General features: G+C 35.4%; 1 protein-coding gene across 1 annotated transcript; it reads left to right on the top strand.

Moving 5' to 3' along the window:
- The first annotated feature begins 1,947 nt into the window (after positions 1 to 1,947).
- On the top strand, positions 1,948 to 2,520 carry LOC101896961 (uncharacterized). Its single transcript, XM_059128431.1, has 3 exons — positions 1,948 to 1,974; positions 2,047 to 2,286; positions 2,344 to 2,520. The coding sequence occupies exons 1-3, from the start codon at positions 1,948 to 1,950 to the stop codon at positions 2,500 to 2,502; spliced, it is 426 nt and encodes a 141-aa protein (XP_058984414.1). The 3' UTR covers positions 2,503 to 2,520.
- Positions 2,521 to 15,261: the final 12,741 nt, after the last annotated feature.

Below are 15,261 nucleotides of genomic sequence, written 5' to 3'. Positions count from 1 at the left end.
TTTCGCCAGGATTAAAAATAATCCGGGTTTAATGGAAAATGTCACTTCTATTTAACACAAATATTATGGTCTACTTCGTCCACTAAATATTACCAAATGACCATCCTAATTGGAAGGCTTCTGCCCAGCCCTAAACTCTAGCCCCATGCAAACTTCGGCGTCGATTGGTCTATAATTGCGACATGTAGAACAACTGCAAAATCATGACTTTTCCGGTTTTTGGTCCATTTCAACCACTAAATATTATGCGATCATCTCCAAAAGCAATAAGCTTCTATTCTGGCTCTAGCCCCACCTTCATTATTAATTTTTATGGGACAGTTTTGCATATTTCGTTTTCGGTATTTTGTAATAAAAACCTGAGATATCCGAAAGAATTTTTTTTAGAAAAATCAGACAGATTTGTAATTTTGGAATTTCAAATAGTTTTGTGCTTATTTTATTCAAATCTCGAAAAAAATACCTCTAGCAGAATTGAAATTTTCAGCTTTAATATAATTTTTATTTTTTTTTTTTTCGTTATCTCATCCTTAAATAAACAATATTTCTTAAAAATACGAGAATTATATTTTCGGAATTAAAAAAAAATAAACAAAACTTTACTATTACCATTCTACTAAATATCTCTAATCTGATTAGTAATTTCTTAATTTGGATAAAAAAATATTTGTTTTAGGAAGATTCTTGTAATTTCTCTAAAACTGCAGATATAGAGATGCGGCAAATTGTTCATTAAAACCGAATGAATTCCACACTTTCGCACTAACTTTTTCAAAACAAAATTCCGAATTTTTCGGAAATGTTTTCAGGAAACCATAAAAAATTTGCGGCAGCAGAGGCAAATTATGCTACATATTGATATCGATTAAATCCAATTCACTTGGGCGAATATTAGAGATCACGCCCATCAGACGACATAGACGATTTTTTTTCTTCAGGAAACAAATTCAATTTATATCGGAAACCATCCTACCTAATCTATAAGGGAACTAGTACTGTTCTATCCGCTTTGCTCTTTTTCCTATGGCCACTCCAGACGCGACTGAACATACCTCAGGCTGAAAGATAACTATTTTAGTTTCTTCAGGAATCAAATTCAATTTAAATCGGGAAACCATCCATCTAATCTATAAGGGAACTAGTGCTGTTCTGTCCGCTTTGTTCTTTTTGTTATGGCCACTCTAGACGCAACTGAACACACCCCAGGCTGAAAGATAACTATTTTAGAGGGGGTTTCTTTTTCCAAATCCATATTTATAAATTAGATCAAGTCATTTAGCATAACTACTATTTAGAATATCTAACATAAAAATATATTAGGAGATAATAAAATCGTGAATTTTACTTGAAAATTATTCGTTGATATTTTTATAGCCGAGAATTTTGTAACTTATTTACTCGTATTTCATAAAATATATATAAAAAAATTACAAATATTACAAAAAATTATTAGATTTTTTCCAAGGAAATCTTTACAGCCCCGCCAAATATTAATTGAAAACGGAAATCAATGTGCAAATTAATATAGCAAATATTAATATATAACAAAATTTATTACCGCAAAACTTGTTGAGTGCCAAGACGAGCATCGTCTCACCTTTGGCCAAACAACGAATGGTGATAATATCAATTAAATTTTATGATCTCGTTTTGCTGGTGGAGGAGGGTTGACGTTTTAAACAATATTGGCTTTTTTTTGTGTGTGAGAAGAGTACACACAAGTCACAACATGTTAATGAAATATGTAGCATTTCAAGCTGCTACAAAAATGCTATAGCATACAACAAGAAGCACATTTGGAAATAAAACTAAAATAAAAACAAAATTTTATTTTAGGGTCAAAAAATTTTAAATTTTTTAACTATAAATACAATGTGTTGTTTGGGTAAAGATACAGTCTCGCATTTGGTGTTTCTAGCGAATCTATAAAAAAAATAACTTAACAAAATGGTAAATAATTTAAAAACGGATATTGCATATTCAATTAAGGATACGTGTGGAGAGAGGGCAATTCAAAACTAATAATTACTTTTTTCCAATTTCTAGAAATTCTTCATTGTTGCCTTGGCTTTTGTGGCTTGCGCCTATGCCGATGTTTCGGAATTGGGTTACAACTATAACCAACAACATCATGCCCACCATGAACACCATGTTCATCATGAAGTGGCAGCTCAACCCCAAAATTCATACATTCCTCCCGCACCCGTTGCTCCAGTTGCTCCCGTCAACACGTATGTGCCACCAGCACCAGTAGCTCCCGTCAACACTTATGTGCCACCAGCACCTGTGGCTCCCGTCAACACCTATGTCCCACCAGCACCCGTAGCCCCCTCTTTACCACAGGTACAAATTCATCCTGGACCCGCCCCTGTTGTTCACGAACCCGTCAACACCTACATTCCTCCAGCATCCGTCAATCCCGTCGAAGAAATCGTACAAACCCCCTCTGACGGTTATCACTACAAGACTGCCCGCCGTGTTGTCTACAGACACCGTGCTTAAATGAATTTTCTATCTAAAAATTCACATCGTTTCGACGATTATTTCGTTAAATGTTGAACATTATTTTTTTTTAATAAAAAGTACAAAAATAGTTTACAAAAAAAAAAAAACAACAATTTATTTGAATGCATACAACCAATTCGAAGTGCAAAGATCGCGTCTCGCGACTGAAAAATAGTCCTGGCGTGAGTCCTCGAAGAGTACAAGTTCTACAAGAAGATTACACCACACTCTTTAATTTTATGTGATAGTGTTCGCGAAAAATAAGAGCAGGAGATAAAATGTTCTAAATAGAGCAAAATTTTAATCTAAGAGTAAAATCGAGTGGAAAAATTATTCGAAAGCTCGCATATGACGGTGCCTCCATGTTCTAGATATTTTGAAGATTTTACTCTATTTTACAATGTAATTTTCTTTCCGTTTCCTGGAAGTCTTCACTCGCACAACAAATCGAAATTCTATCTTCCCCACAAAGGGTAACATTTTGAATACCTATAACCCTTATACCCATGCGTAGAGATCAGCGCTTTTCATCAAACTTCGTGTGTCATAATATTTCTGTTTAAAATGAATCTAGGATATATTCGGACCACTCCATCTGGTTAAACTTTTGACTAAAAATTGTTTCTATGGAATTCATATTAATAAACCGTAAAAAAGGTCAAAGATCGGCAGAGTCGACTATATGATACCCTACACCACTATGCGTATTTAGTGGAGCTCTCGTAACAAAAAAGTTTATATTGGGAATTTATGGTCATACCAACTATGAACCGCATTTCAGTCAGTCACAATTTGGGAACTACATCCAACACTGAATCGATTTTTAACAATTGACGGAGACTTTTGTACCTCTAGTAGAATATGGCTTTGCTGTACAATGTACGATATGACTTCGATAAAGGTTATATTGAAAAATATTTATTGGAGCAATACCGGTCCGAGTTTCAAAAAATTCAGTTAAATATGGAAAAATCTATCTAATTTGAGGAGATAATACATATATGGCGAGCAATAGCCGTAAAATCGAATGAAGGTATATTTCGAAGGTATATAAAAATTTTAAGCGATCTCGATTAAATTTGGCATAGGTAATTTAGAGCTGTAGCTGATGCCCGATATAAAATATCATTGATGTGGAGTGCATATTAACGCATGTGAGGGACTAAAACACCAAATCGGATGAAACAAATACATCGGAGCTATATTGGAGCAAAATTTGATGTACTTGCATCTGGGGTGAATTCCGTCGGAAGTTCCAAAATTCAGTCAATTTGGGCCAATATCAGACATTTGATGCACAAAATACCTGAAATCGGAAAAAGATATATGGTAGCTACATCCAAATCTGAACCGATCTCGATAATATTTGACAGAGGTATATGTGGTACCAAATATTATTGTTGTCGAATGCATATTACGAATATGAGGGACCCAATGTATATGTATGGTATCTGTATCTGTATCTGATATCTGGTATCAAAGATATTTTTTGTGGAGTACATATTACGCATGTAGGGGACTTAAACCCCCAAATCGGATGAAACAAATATATCTATGGGAGCTATAGCTATATCTGAATCGATTTACGGCAAAATTGCCGGAATTGCCAAAATTCAGTTTATTTGGGCTGATATAAGCCATTTGGGGCACAACAAACCTGAAATCGGACGAAGATATATATGGGAGCTATATCCAAATCCGAAATTTTGGGCACTTATTTGTGAGTTGGATCTGATATCTGTTTCCAAAGACCATTGTTGTGGAGTGCATATTTCGCACGTGAGGGACTTAAAATCCCAAATCGGGTGGAACATTTGTATGGAAGTTATATCTAAACCGATTTTCACAAAATTTGAAGTACTTATTGCTACGTTGAATTCAGTCGTAATTGCCAAGATCCAAATCTGGTCCGATGTAGATGAAATTTGGGATAGGTATTTCTGGGCTGACATCTGCTACCAAATATTGTTACTGTGGAGTTCATATTACGCTTGTGAGGGACTTAAAACTTCAAATCGGATGAAACATATATAAGGGACCTATATTTAAACGGTTTTCATCAAATTTAAAATATTTGCTTCTAAACCGAATTCCGACGGATGTACTAAAATTAAGGTCATTTGGACTGATATTGGCCATTTGGTGCGCAATTAACCCAAAATCGGTTGAAGATATATTTGGGAGCTTTATCTAACTTTAAATCGATTACCACCAATTCCAATAGGGTTCGTCCTTGGGCCAAACAAGTATTGTTTGGAAAATTTCATCTCAATCGGATAATAAATGCCACCTGCATCTTGTTCACAAAAATACATACGGACTTGCATAAATCGACTCATTAAGTGATTCTATGAAGATCCATAAATCGGCTCATAAAGTGATTCCATGAAGCTCCTCAAAAGTAACTGTGAGTCCATCTCGCTTTCTTCTCCATGTTACAAACAAATGCACAAAGACATAATACCCTTCCACTATGTGGTGTAGGGTATACAAATGATGGGTTTCGTAGGTTGGTTTGTAAGTAGAATGCTAAAAACTTATTAGGAAACTTATTATTTGAACAACATATAACAACACCTCCAGGTTTTAAATACAGTTTTTCATTGTAGACCTTACTCACACCAAAAATCAAAGCCGATTCGATATTAACGATCCCGCGAAATTTTAAATATTTTAAATAAGGAAAAACCTTAAGTAGAATATTTCTAAAAAAATATCCCAAAATATTAAATACTCCATTGAATTTCCATTTCGTTCTCGTTCAAAAAATTTAACAGTAATTTCAAATTTTGTACAACATCAATATCAGTTAATAATTTCAATTTCCTTCTTCTTCAGCTTCTTAAATTTTAATCCATTGACCTAAATTTCCCATTTTCCTTCCTTACTTTCGATATTTCTTTCAACGAAAAATTAATGCACTTCCACCATGGCAATTTTTGCCCCATAAAATAATTCAAGCCTGAAATGGTCACTTTGAAAATAATATTCGTGGAAAATTGGCAAAATAAATCCGATGAAGCTACGTTCGTATCTGAACCTATAATAAAACAAGTATGTATTGTATGAAGGATACCCATGTACTTAGGTGCCATAAAATTCATGTAGTAACAAACATCCTTGGTCTTAAGCACTCACACACACCGCCATAAGTTTGATTACCCTGCTGGGATAGTTGAGTTACTGTTTGTATTAAATTACCTCTTCGAACAGATTTATATTTATAAGTTGAATTTTTATTGGTGGAGTTGGTGGTGGGGTAGATGTTGTGTGTTAGTGCCACTGTAATTTTATTTTGGGCTGTTCGAAGAGTATAAATACTTAAATTGACCTGGCCTTCAACACTGTTCGTTTCATGTGGGCTTATGAGCTGGCAAGGAGCAGCAACAAAATATTGATAATATCAAAAGGGCACACAGAGCACGAGTATCAATGTGTGGGCATGTGTTATACACCGGGAGAAATTGTGGGGCCTTTAATGTGGGGAATTCAATGAAAAAAATATTTTTCAAAGATCTTACAATTTATACGAATTTGTAGTCAAACTCAAAATTTTTAAAATAAACTGTTAGAAAAACACTGTTATTAATTTTTTTCTGAGTGTATCTTTACTCGGTGTTATGACGCCCGGTGTTTTAATAACAATTATTAATCGCACGGATCAACCGACTCACACACAAGTGCTTCAATATGACCTGCATAGTACCATTATGGCTTGTTCATGAAAATATTAAGGTAGTTGCCGCTACCTTGCCCATACACATACATGTGTAAGTATGTAAATCGAAAATATTATTATTGACATTTTTTACTATATAAGTGTGAATTACCTGAACTCCAGCTGGGCTCATGAAATGTACACTCGAAACCGTAATATACTACAAACAAACTAATGATTCATCGCAAAGTATTTTTGCACTGGCACAGTGGCAGAGACTCAAGGATTATTTTGGTCAGAAATTTTAACCCTCAAGCGAGTCACGAAAGGGGTCAGTTTTGTCCTTTTTTTTTTTTTTTTTTCAAATTTTGATTAAAAACTCAAAATAGGATGACGTCAAAGAAAAAAATATTTTCCATCAAATTTCACTATTAGTCACCGAAGAAACGAAATCTCCATTTCAATTATAAAATACGAAAACGTTTGCTTCAGTGTTGCCAAAAAACAAGTAAACAAGCTGTAAGGTCGACCGGGGCGAACTTTGAATACTCTCGAAAATTTGGAACGAATTTGGCAATTTTTAAAAAACTAAAATCCGCTAAAATTCTGCTTAAATCTTAAAAATACCGAATGTAGCCACTATATATTAGGATCTATACGACGACGTGGACCTGCATAGACAACTCTTGTCATAAGCCATTACAATATTCAAATGCGAAACTAAAAAAATCGGTGAATACTGTAGCTAAAATCATCAAAATACCGAATATAGGGAAGTACTATTATATGGGGGGCTACACCAAAACATGGACCTGCACAGAAAATTTTCTGTCATAGGCTGCAGTATCCATTATGAACTTGAAATACCTAATTTGAAACAATTCCGGTGAAAAATGTCGCTAAAAGCATCAAAATACCGAATATCGGGAGGTACTGTTATATAGGGGCTATACGAAGACGTGGACCTGCACAAAAAATATTCTGTCATAGTCTTTAGTATCCATTAGGAACTTCAAATACCAAATTTGAAAGTGAATAATGTGAATAATGTAGCTAAAATCATCAAAGTACCCAGTATAGGGAGGTACAGATATATGGGGACTATACGAAGACCTCGACCTGCATAGACAATTTTCTGTCATAGACTGTAGTACCTATTGGGAACATAAAATATGAAATTTGAAACGATTTCGGTGAATAGTTTCGCTGAAATCGTCAAAAAACCCAATTATCGGAGGTAAAGTTATATGGGGGCTATACCTGAACATGGGCCTATACAGGGAGAGATAAAAAACTGCAACAATGTGAAACACTGTAATTTTTACATTTTTATACCCTACAACACTATGTGTTGGGGGTATTATAAGTTTGATTGGGCCAGAATTTATGTAACACCTCGAAATATTGGTTTCCCATATAGGAAAGTATATATGGATCTTCCTAGCTCGCCGAGCTGAGTCGATCTAGCTATGTATGTCCGTCCGTCCGTCTGTCCATGTTAATTTGTAATCACTCTACAGGTCGCAATTATGGCCCGATCTTCACGAAATTTAGAATGGAGGTGGGGTTAAGGTCAGAATAGAACCCTATTTCTTTTGAAGATGGTCGCATAATATTTAGGGGTTGAAATGGACCAAATACCGAAAAAATGTCGGATTTTGCAGTAGCTATACAGGTCGCAATTATAGACCAATCGACGCGGAATTTCGCATGTAGCTACCAATTTGGGTGGTCATCGGATAATATTTAGCGGTTAAAATAGACCATATCTTTTTTGTTGAAAAAAATTCAAAATTTTTCATTAAACCGCGAATATTTTAAATCCCGGCGAAATCACAAAGCCATGACAAGGTTACTTCTGATCTTTACATTGATGTTAAGATCCCACAAATCGGATATATAGCAAAATATGTGCGATATATATGTCTATGAAAGAAGATATGCTTGAAAGATATCATATATGTCGAGAACGGCTGAACTGATTTCGACAGTTCTCATTAATTCAGAATGGCCTCATGGCAGGAAAGAAAAAACGTCTAAAAAATCGCATAAAAATATCTCTCTTAAGATTAAAATACTGATTTTGTAACATTTTTCATATTTTTTCAACTTTGTCATATTTTTTGGCATATTTTCATTTCGAATTAAACATTTGGTAATATTTCTACAGCTAACAAAGCTAAGTAGTTAGGATATCAGGATATCATGTACAGATCGCATTTATGGCTCGATTCTTACGAAATTTGGCATGGGGATAAGATGAGGGTCAGAATAGAAGCCTACTCTTTTTGGAGATGATCGTTATATATTTAGGGGTTGAAATGGACCAAAAACTGCAACGCGCACATTTGAATGGGGGTTACCGGACATTGCAAAAGCCAAGCAGTTTTGGATGGCCATCCAAAAATATTCAATGTGTGAAGGAGGTTGCCAACTTTTGTAGACAAAATACGAAAATGTCCACTCCAGGAATTTTTGGAGAATTCTCAAATACAGGAAAGACGCACTTCTGACTATTTCGTTAACGCTGATTTAATTGGAGAATATAGTCAAATGTCTGTATCTCATATAGATGCGTTTCAGTCAAAAACCAATAATAAATGTTAATCTTTTGCCACTTCTGAGAGATTATAGGTCTTTGGGAAATATTGGTTCCAGATCTAGGAAGACCATTTAAGTGCAACATCTACCAATAAATTGGAAATGAGCAAATTAGTTTAAGTTGCTATTGTTCGAAAATTAGAGAACGAAACCTGATGGTTTTCTTTTATTATTTGTCACAATATCTTGTGGAATTCTTTCGAGTATCTCGCCTATATAAACTGTATCGTTTATTATAGTGTTGTAGGGTATTCAACGGTCGGCCCCGCTCGACTGTAGCCTTTGCTTACTTGTTATTTTTAAATTTTATTGCATGAAAGCAAAAAATGTCGAAAATAGCATCAAATTTGGCACAAATTATGGCCTTCAAACGGCAAATGAGACCGTCACACGCTGCCCGAATGTTGCTCTGCGGTATTTTGGAACATTCCCGGCGAAGCGCTTGCTTGAGGTGATCGACGCTTTGGTATTTTTTAGTGCGTGCCCAAGGCTTTAATACACCATCCATAATATTTTCGCGATAATTCGGCAGTTCACAACTTTCGGCCAAGCGAAGCATCTCTTTAGCTCTTTAGAGTCTATTTTCTTTCAGTTGCGGTGTCGGCCACTTCCTTGATGTCGGCCTATGCTACCAGTATCACGGTAACGAGCGATGGTACGAGACACAAAAAATTTATTAATTTTTAAATGCTGGAGTGCTCTAACGATAGCCACTTGTGGTTTTCCAGCCAAATATAAAGAAATCACACTATCACGCTTGAATTCCATCACGAATAACTTGAGTCTGGAAGACTCTCACCAAAATGTTTTTGAGCTTCACTGGAATAATTTTAACTGCTGTCGGATGAGTGGCTTAGAAATGACTATTTGTAACTCTACTTTCATATTTTACCAGAGTTTTCCCGTAATTATCGAAAAAATTTAATTTTGTCGGACGGAGGGTATTTAAAGTTTTTCTTCCACTGTTTAAAATATTTTCCGTGTTTCATATACAAACTGCTGAAATTATAGTCATAATTATTCACTCTCTCTCTCTCTCTCTCTCTTTCTTACTCACTACCATGTCCGTTATTGATCCTTTTTCGTAATGGCCATTTATTTGCTGTTACCAGCAATGTCATAATATAATTATCATGATAGTGTCAATTTTGTAGTCAATATGCCAATATGCGGATTTTGCAAAAGGACATGTCTGACAAACAAACACACACACCGAAAAACAGAAATACGGCAACATAATTATGAAAACACACAAGGAAGTGTGAGAAATAGTCTGAGATTATCAGAGGCGTTGTTTTGTGTAAAATGACAGCAGTTGTTTTTTTTTTCTCAGATATGAAATTAAGTGTCAAGCGGCTGATTGTTTCAATGTTCATTACATAAAATTAAGTTTAAATAGTTTTGTTTTCATAATTTACATAGAGTTTAGTTAGTAAATATGGCGTTGTAATTTGAATTTTAAGGTCAATCCTTTTTTCAACCCAGAAGTTGTTAAAATGCTAAAAGACAGAAAAGATGCTAAATCAGACACTGCAAATGCAAAAAAAAATAGTAATCCACAATGTAGCTCGGACCGACGCAACTTAAAATTGCAACGACGCAAATTGAATTTTCTGGTTTTGGAAAAGCGACGCAACTCGAAACAATGCAAGTCGGGACTTTAGTGTAACCCATTGAAAGTTAATACAAATTGAAATAACTTACTTTTGTCTTTGTCGAGTAATGAGTACCGACGGCATAGAGGGGCGCGTCCGAATTCTAGAATGACCAAACGAAGAAAAGTTAGTAAGATACCATGAGTTGTTAATGTAAATATTCGTAGTCGTGACACAACGTGTAGTGTGTTTAAGTACACATCCGAAGATTGCAAATCAAATGCCAGTAGTGGAAAAATTAAAGGAAAGTGGAAATGGAACAACATGAAGTGGTAATGAGTTAGTTGGTTGAAATGTAAGTAGAAACGGCTCACAGTGTTTTTTTTCTGATCAAAATTCTGTAACTATAGAGCGTTTTATAAAAATCCTTAAATTTAAAAGTTCTTTGATATAGGGCTACATAAAAATGTCCGCCAACATTGCGAGGAGTGCATCTACTTAACGAGGTTCGAAATGGTCCGAAAATTAGGAGGCATTATAATATTTAACGTGAATATTTTAGGAGGAGTAAATCAACTGCTTGGGTACCTCAAATGTCAACATATGATGTGGTTGGAAATTGGGACCTAAACTGAAAATTAGAAGGTACCAATAACTAGACCTACTTTGAACATTTTCTTGCAAAAAGTTAGAGAGAATCCAAAATATTAAATTATTGGGGCCGAAATATTTAAAATGCTAGACTTCTGCCGTGTCCCAAACACTAACCTCATCGAAATTTCCATGTCGATTGGTTTTTAATTGCGACATGTGGAGTGACAGCGACAAATTTCCATTTTTTGGTTTATTTGAACCTCTAAATGCACATTTTCAAAAACAATTGGCTTCGATTCTGAATCTAACCCTCCCACAAAGAAAATTACCTGTGGATCGTATCGGACAGACGGACGGACATACATAGCTAGATTGACTCGCCTCGGCGAAATAGGAAGGTCCGTAAATAACATCCTATGTGCAGGACCAATATATTAAGGTGTTACATAATTTGTTTTCCCAATCAAACATGGTGATGGAAAAGTCAAAAGCCGGGTGGGGCCGACTACACAATACGATACCCAACAAAAGCAATTATTTCAAGTAGAACATATCACCTATCAACATTTGGCTTTAGAGCAGTTTAAATTATTTAAAAAAATATATATCGATGCCGTTGTGCATAAAATGGAAACGTACGTCCCGAAATTCACTCCATTTGGGCTGATATTAGCCATTATTTGCACAATTAACCTGAAATCGGATTAAGGATATATGGGACCTATATCAAAATCTGAACCGATCTTGATAAAAATTGGCAAAGATTTTTCCGAGCTCTATAAGGTATCTAATACCAAATATCATTGTTGTCGAATGCATTTTAGGAATTTGAGGGACTTAAATACCAAATCGGATGAAACATGTATATTTGATGTACTTGCTTCTAGGCTGAATTCGGTCGGATGTACCAAATTTCAAGACTTTTTGACAGATTTTGGCAATTTGGCGCACAATTAACCCGATATCGGTTGAGCATATATACGGGACCTATATCCAAATCTGAACCGACCTCTACAAAATTTGACACATTTATTTCAGAGCTGTATCTGATATCTGGTACCAAAGATCATTGTTGTGGAATGCATATTACGCTTGTGAGGGACTTTAAACCCCAGATCGTATAAAACATATATATGGGAGCTATAGCTGTATCTGATCCGATTTACACCAAATTTGTAGTACTGGTTTTCAGGATGAATTCAGTCGTAATTGCCAAAGCTCAGTCAATTTGGGCTGATATTAGCTATTTGGTGCACAATAAACCTAATATCGGATAAAGATATATATGGGATCTATATCCTAATCTGTATCGATCTGGATAAAATTTTACAAAGGTATTTTCGAGCAGTATCTGATATTCGGTACCAAATATCATTCTTCTGGAATGTATATTACGAATGTGAGGGACATAAACCCCAAATCGGATGAAACATAAATATGGGAGATCTATTATAAAGATGGTAGAGATCGGACCAATGCTTCTGTTTACTGTCCCACATAGGGTTCAAGATTTTGAAAACCAAACGCTCAAAGAAAGCAGAATAAGCATCCAACTCTCTTACACAAGATCTGTCCGTCCGTCTGTCTGTCCATGTATTTTTGTAAACAAAGTACATTTCGCATTTATTGCCCGATCCAGATGAAATTTTGCACAAAGCAATTGTTTGGCCCAAGGACGAACCCTATTGAAATTGAAGATAATCGATAAAAATGTAGATATAGCTCCCATATATATCTTCGTCCGATTTGATTTTCATTGTGCACCAAACGTGTAATATCAGCCCGAATTTTGCATATACGATCAAATTAGGCCTGAAAATAAGTATGGCAAATTTGTTCGAAATCCGTTCAGATATAGCTATAGCTCTCATGTATATATTGTTCATCCGATTTGTTATTTTTGTCCTTGGCAGCCGTAATATGCACTCTGTAACAACAATATTTGGGGAAATATATCAAATACAGCTCAGAAATACCTTTGCTATATTTTATTGAGATTGGTTCAGATTTGGATATAGCTCCCATATATAACTTCGTCCGATTTACCTTTGATTGTGCACCAAACGTCTAATATTTGCCCAAATGGGAATGAATTTGGAACTTAAGACCGAATTGAGTCTAGAAGATAGTATGTCATATTTGGTGAAGATCAGTTCAGATATAGGTATAGCTCCCATATTTATTGTTCATCCGATTTTTTAATTATTGTTACCCATAGCCGTAATATGCACTCCGTAACAACGATATTCAGGGAAATATATCAAATAAAGCTCAAAAATATCTTTGCCAAATTTTATCGAGATCGGTTCCGATTTGGATATAGCTCCCATATATATCAAATGGGCAATACAAGTCCGAATTTAAACGATACAAATGCTTCGGCATATTTAGTCCTATAATTATATCATAGCGTGTATGATTGAATTCTCCCATAAAAACTTTAAATTGTAATGCGTAGCTCTACTAAATTAGCAAAGTGGTCGGCCCCGCCCGACTTTAAGACTTTCTTTACTGGTTTTTCAATTTAATTCTAAATTCGTTAAAACGGGAGGTTTCTTTAGCACCCCTCCCCCAAATTTTAGTCCCAAAATAAAACAGTTTACTTAAGTAAACAAACATTTAAGCATTTACTTAATTAATTCATTGAAATGTAATTAAATACAAAGCATTTAAATATTCCCCCCAAATGTCTGTGTAAACACTTTGTATAGCAATGTTAATATTTTGTTTCAATTCAAGTTCCACAAAAAAATAGCAAAAAACATGAATTTGCAAAAAACTAATCAACAAAAAAAAAAATGCACAAATATTTTCGACGCCAAACTGTCACAGTGACGCCATTTAAATTTTAGCCTTTCAAACTACTAGCTAACAAGGCATTACGAATCCTCCCCATTGTCCCCTCTAGACATCAGGTTCTTTGGAAAATTGTTTAAAGTTGTTTTTGTTTTTCGAAATGTAAAATATTTTGGTATTTTTTGCCAGAACTAACGCAAAACTTTTACCTTTTATTGTCACTACTAAAGGGCACCATGCACCGTTCCATTGAAACTCAGTTGGAAATTACGCACATAAATTGAGTGGTTACATTCAGCCCAAACCATCCACCCCTCCCACAATTTTGAATGTTTCGAGCAGAGAGAGAGAAAGAGTAAGGGGCAAAACGTAGGACATCAACAAATTCATTGTTAATTACGAAATTGGTTTTATTTTAAAAATCCTTTCGCTTAATGTGTTACGTTTTTGTTCTTGTTTCAGTTGTTGTCAAAATGGCGCCAATAAAAAATTACGAGCGAACAATGGACGCCAGCAACGATGTTTGGCCAGGTCATGTCATGACATTTTCCCACCAAAAAAACAAAAAAAAGATTTACAATGTTGTTCAGTAGTTGTTCGCCGGGGCCATAACATCAAAAATGGCTCGAAATAAATTTCCAAATGATGGGATCAAACGGTGTGTGACAGCCCCGAAAATGGTGATGAGTGGGCGCAGAGTATGGTCATAATAAATGTCCGTTATGTCGATGTGTGAGAGAGGGGAGAGCGGTGAGAGCCATCAAAAAACAAGGTGAGAAGTTACCAAAATTAATGGGTTAAATGAAGAGCAGAGAAGCCGTAAATAACGATAGGTCCCATATCTTCTTCATATACATATAAAAGACCGAGGAGTGACTAATAGATAATCAACGCCTAGGGAATCGGATTGAAGATAGAGTTTCGAAATTTGTGTAAATGCATATTTCAAGGGTACAAAAAATACCAAATATGATACTATTTCTATTGAGTTATTGCAAAAAGCTAGACCTCTGAATTTTTTTAACCTCCACTAAACAAATTTGTCATACCTTGGGTCATACTGGGTGAGATGAAAAAACTGCAACCAACTTCAGACTGCTGTCATTCCTAAGCCACTCGTCCGACAGCTGTTGAAATTATTCCACTGACAGCTTATTATATTGTTTACAAGCGTACAAGAGCATTTTGGTGAGAATTTACCTCAAGAAAAGTTATTCGTGATGGAATTCAAGCGCGATAGTGTGATTTCTTTATAATTGGTTGGAAAACCACAAGTGGCTATCGTCAGAGCTCTCCAGCATTTAAATGTGAATAAATCTGTTGTGTCTCGTACCATCGCTCGTGACCGTGATACTGGTAGCGTAGCCCGACGTCAAGGAAGTGGACGGAAGGAAACAGCAGTATCAGCAGAAATGGTTCGAAAAGTAAAGAAGCGACTTGATCGAAACCCGCGTCGCCTTGGCCGAAAAATGGCTCGTGAACTGAACATATCGCAATATTCCATTCGGCAAT

The sequence above is a fragment of the Musca domestica genome, unplaced genomic scaffold, assembly GCF_030504385.1.
Source record: "Musca domestica strain aabys unplaced genomic scaffold, Musca_domestica.polishedcontigs.V.1.1 50, whole genome shotgun sequence".
NCBI lineage: Eukaryota > Metazoa > Arthropoda > Insecta > Diptera > Muscidae > Musca > Musca domestica.
This window is presented reverse-complemented; position numbering and strand designations above follow the sequence as displayed.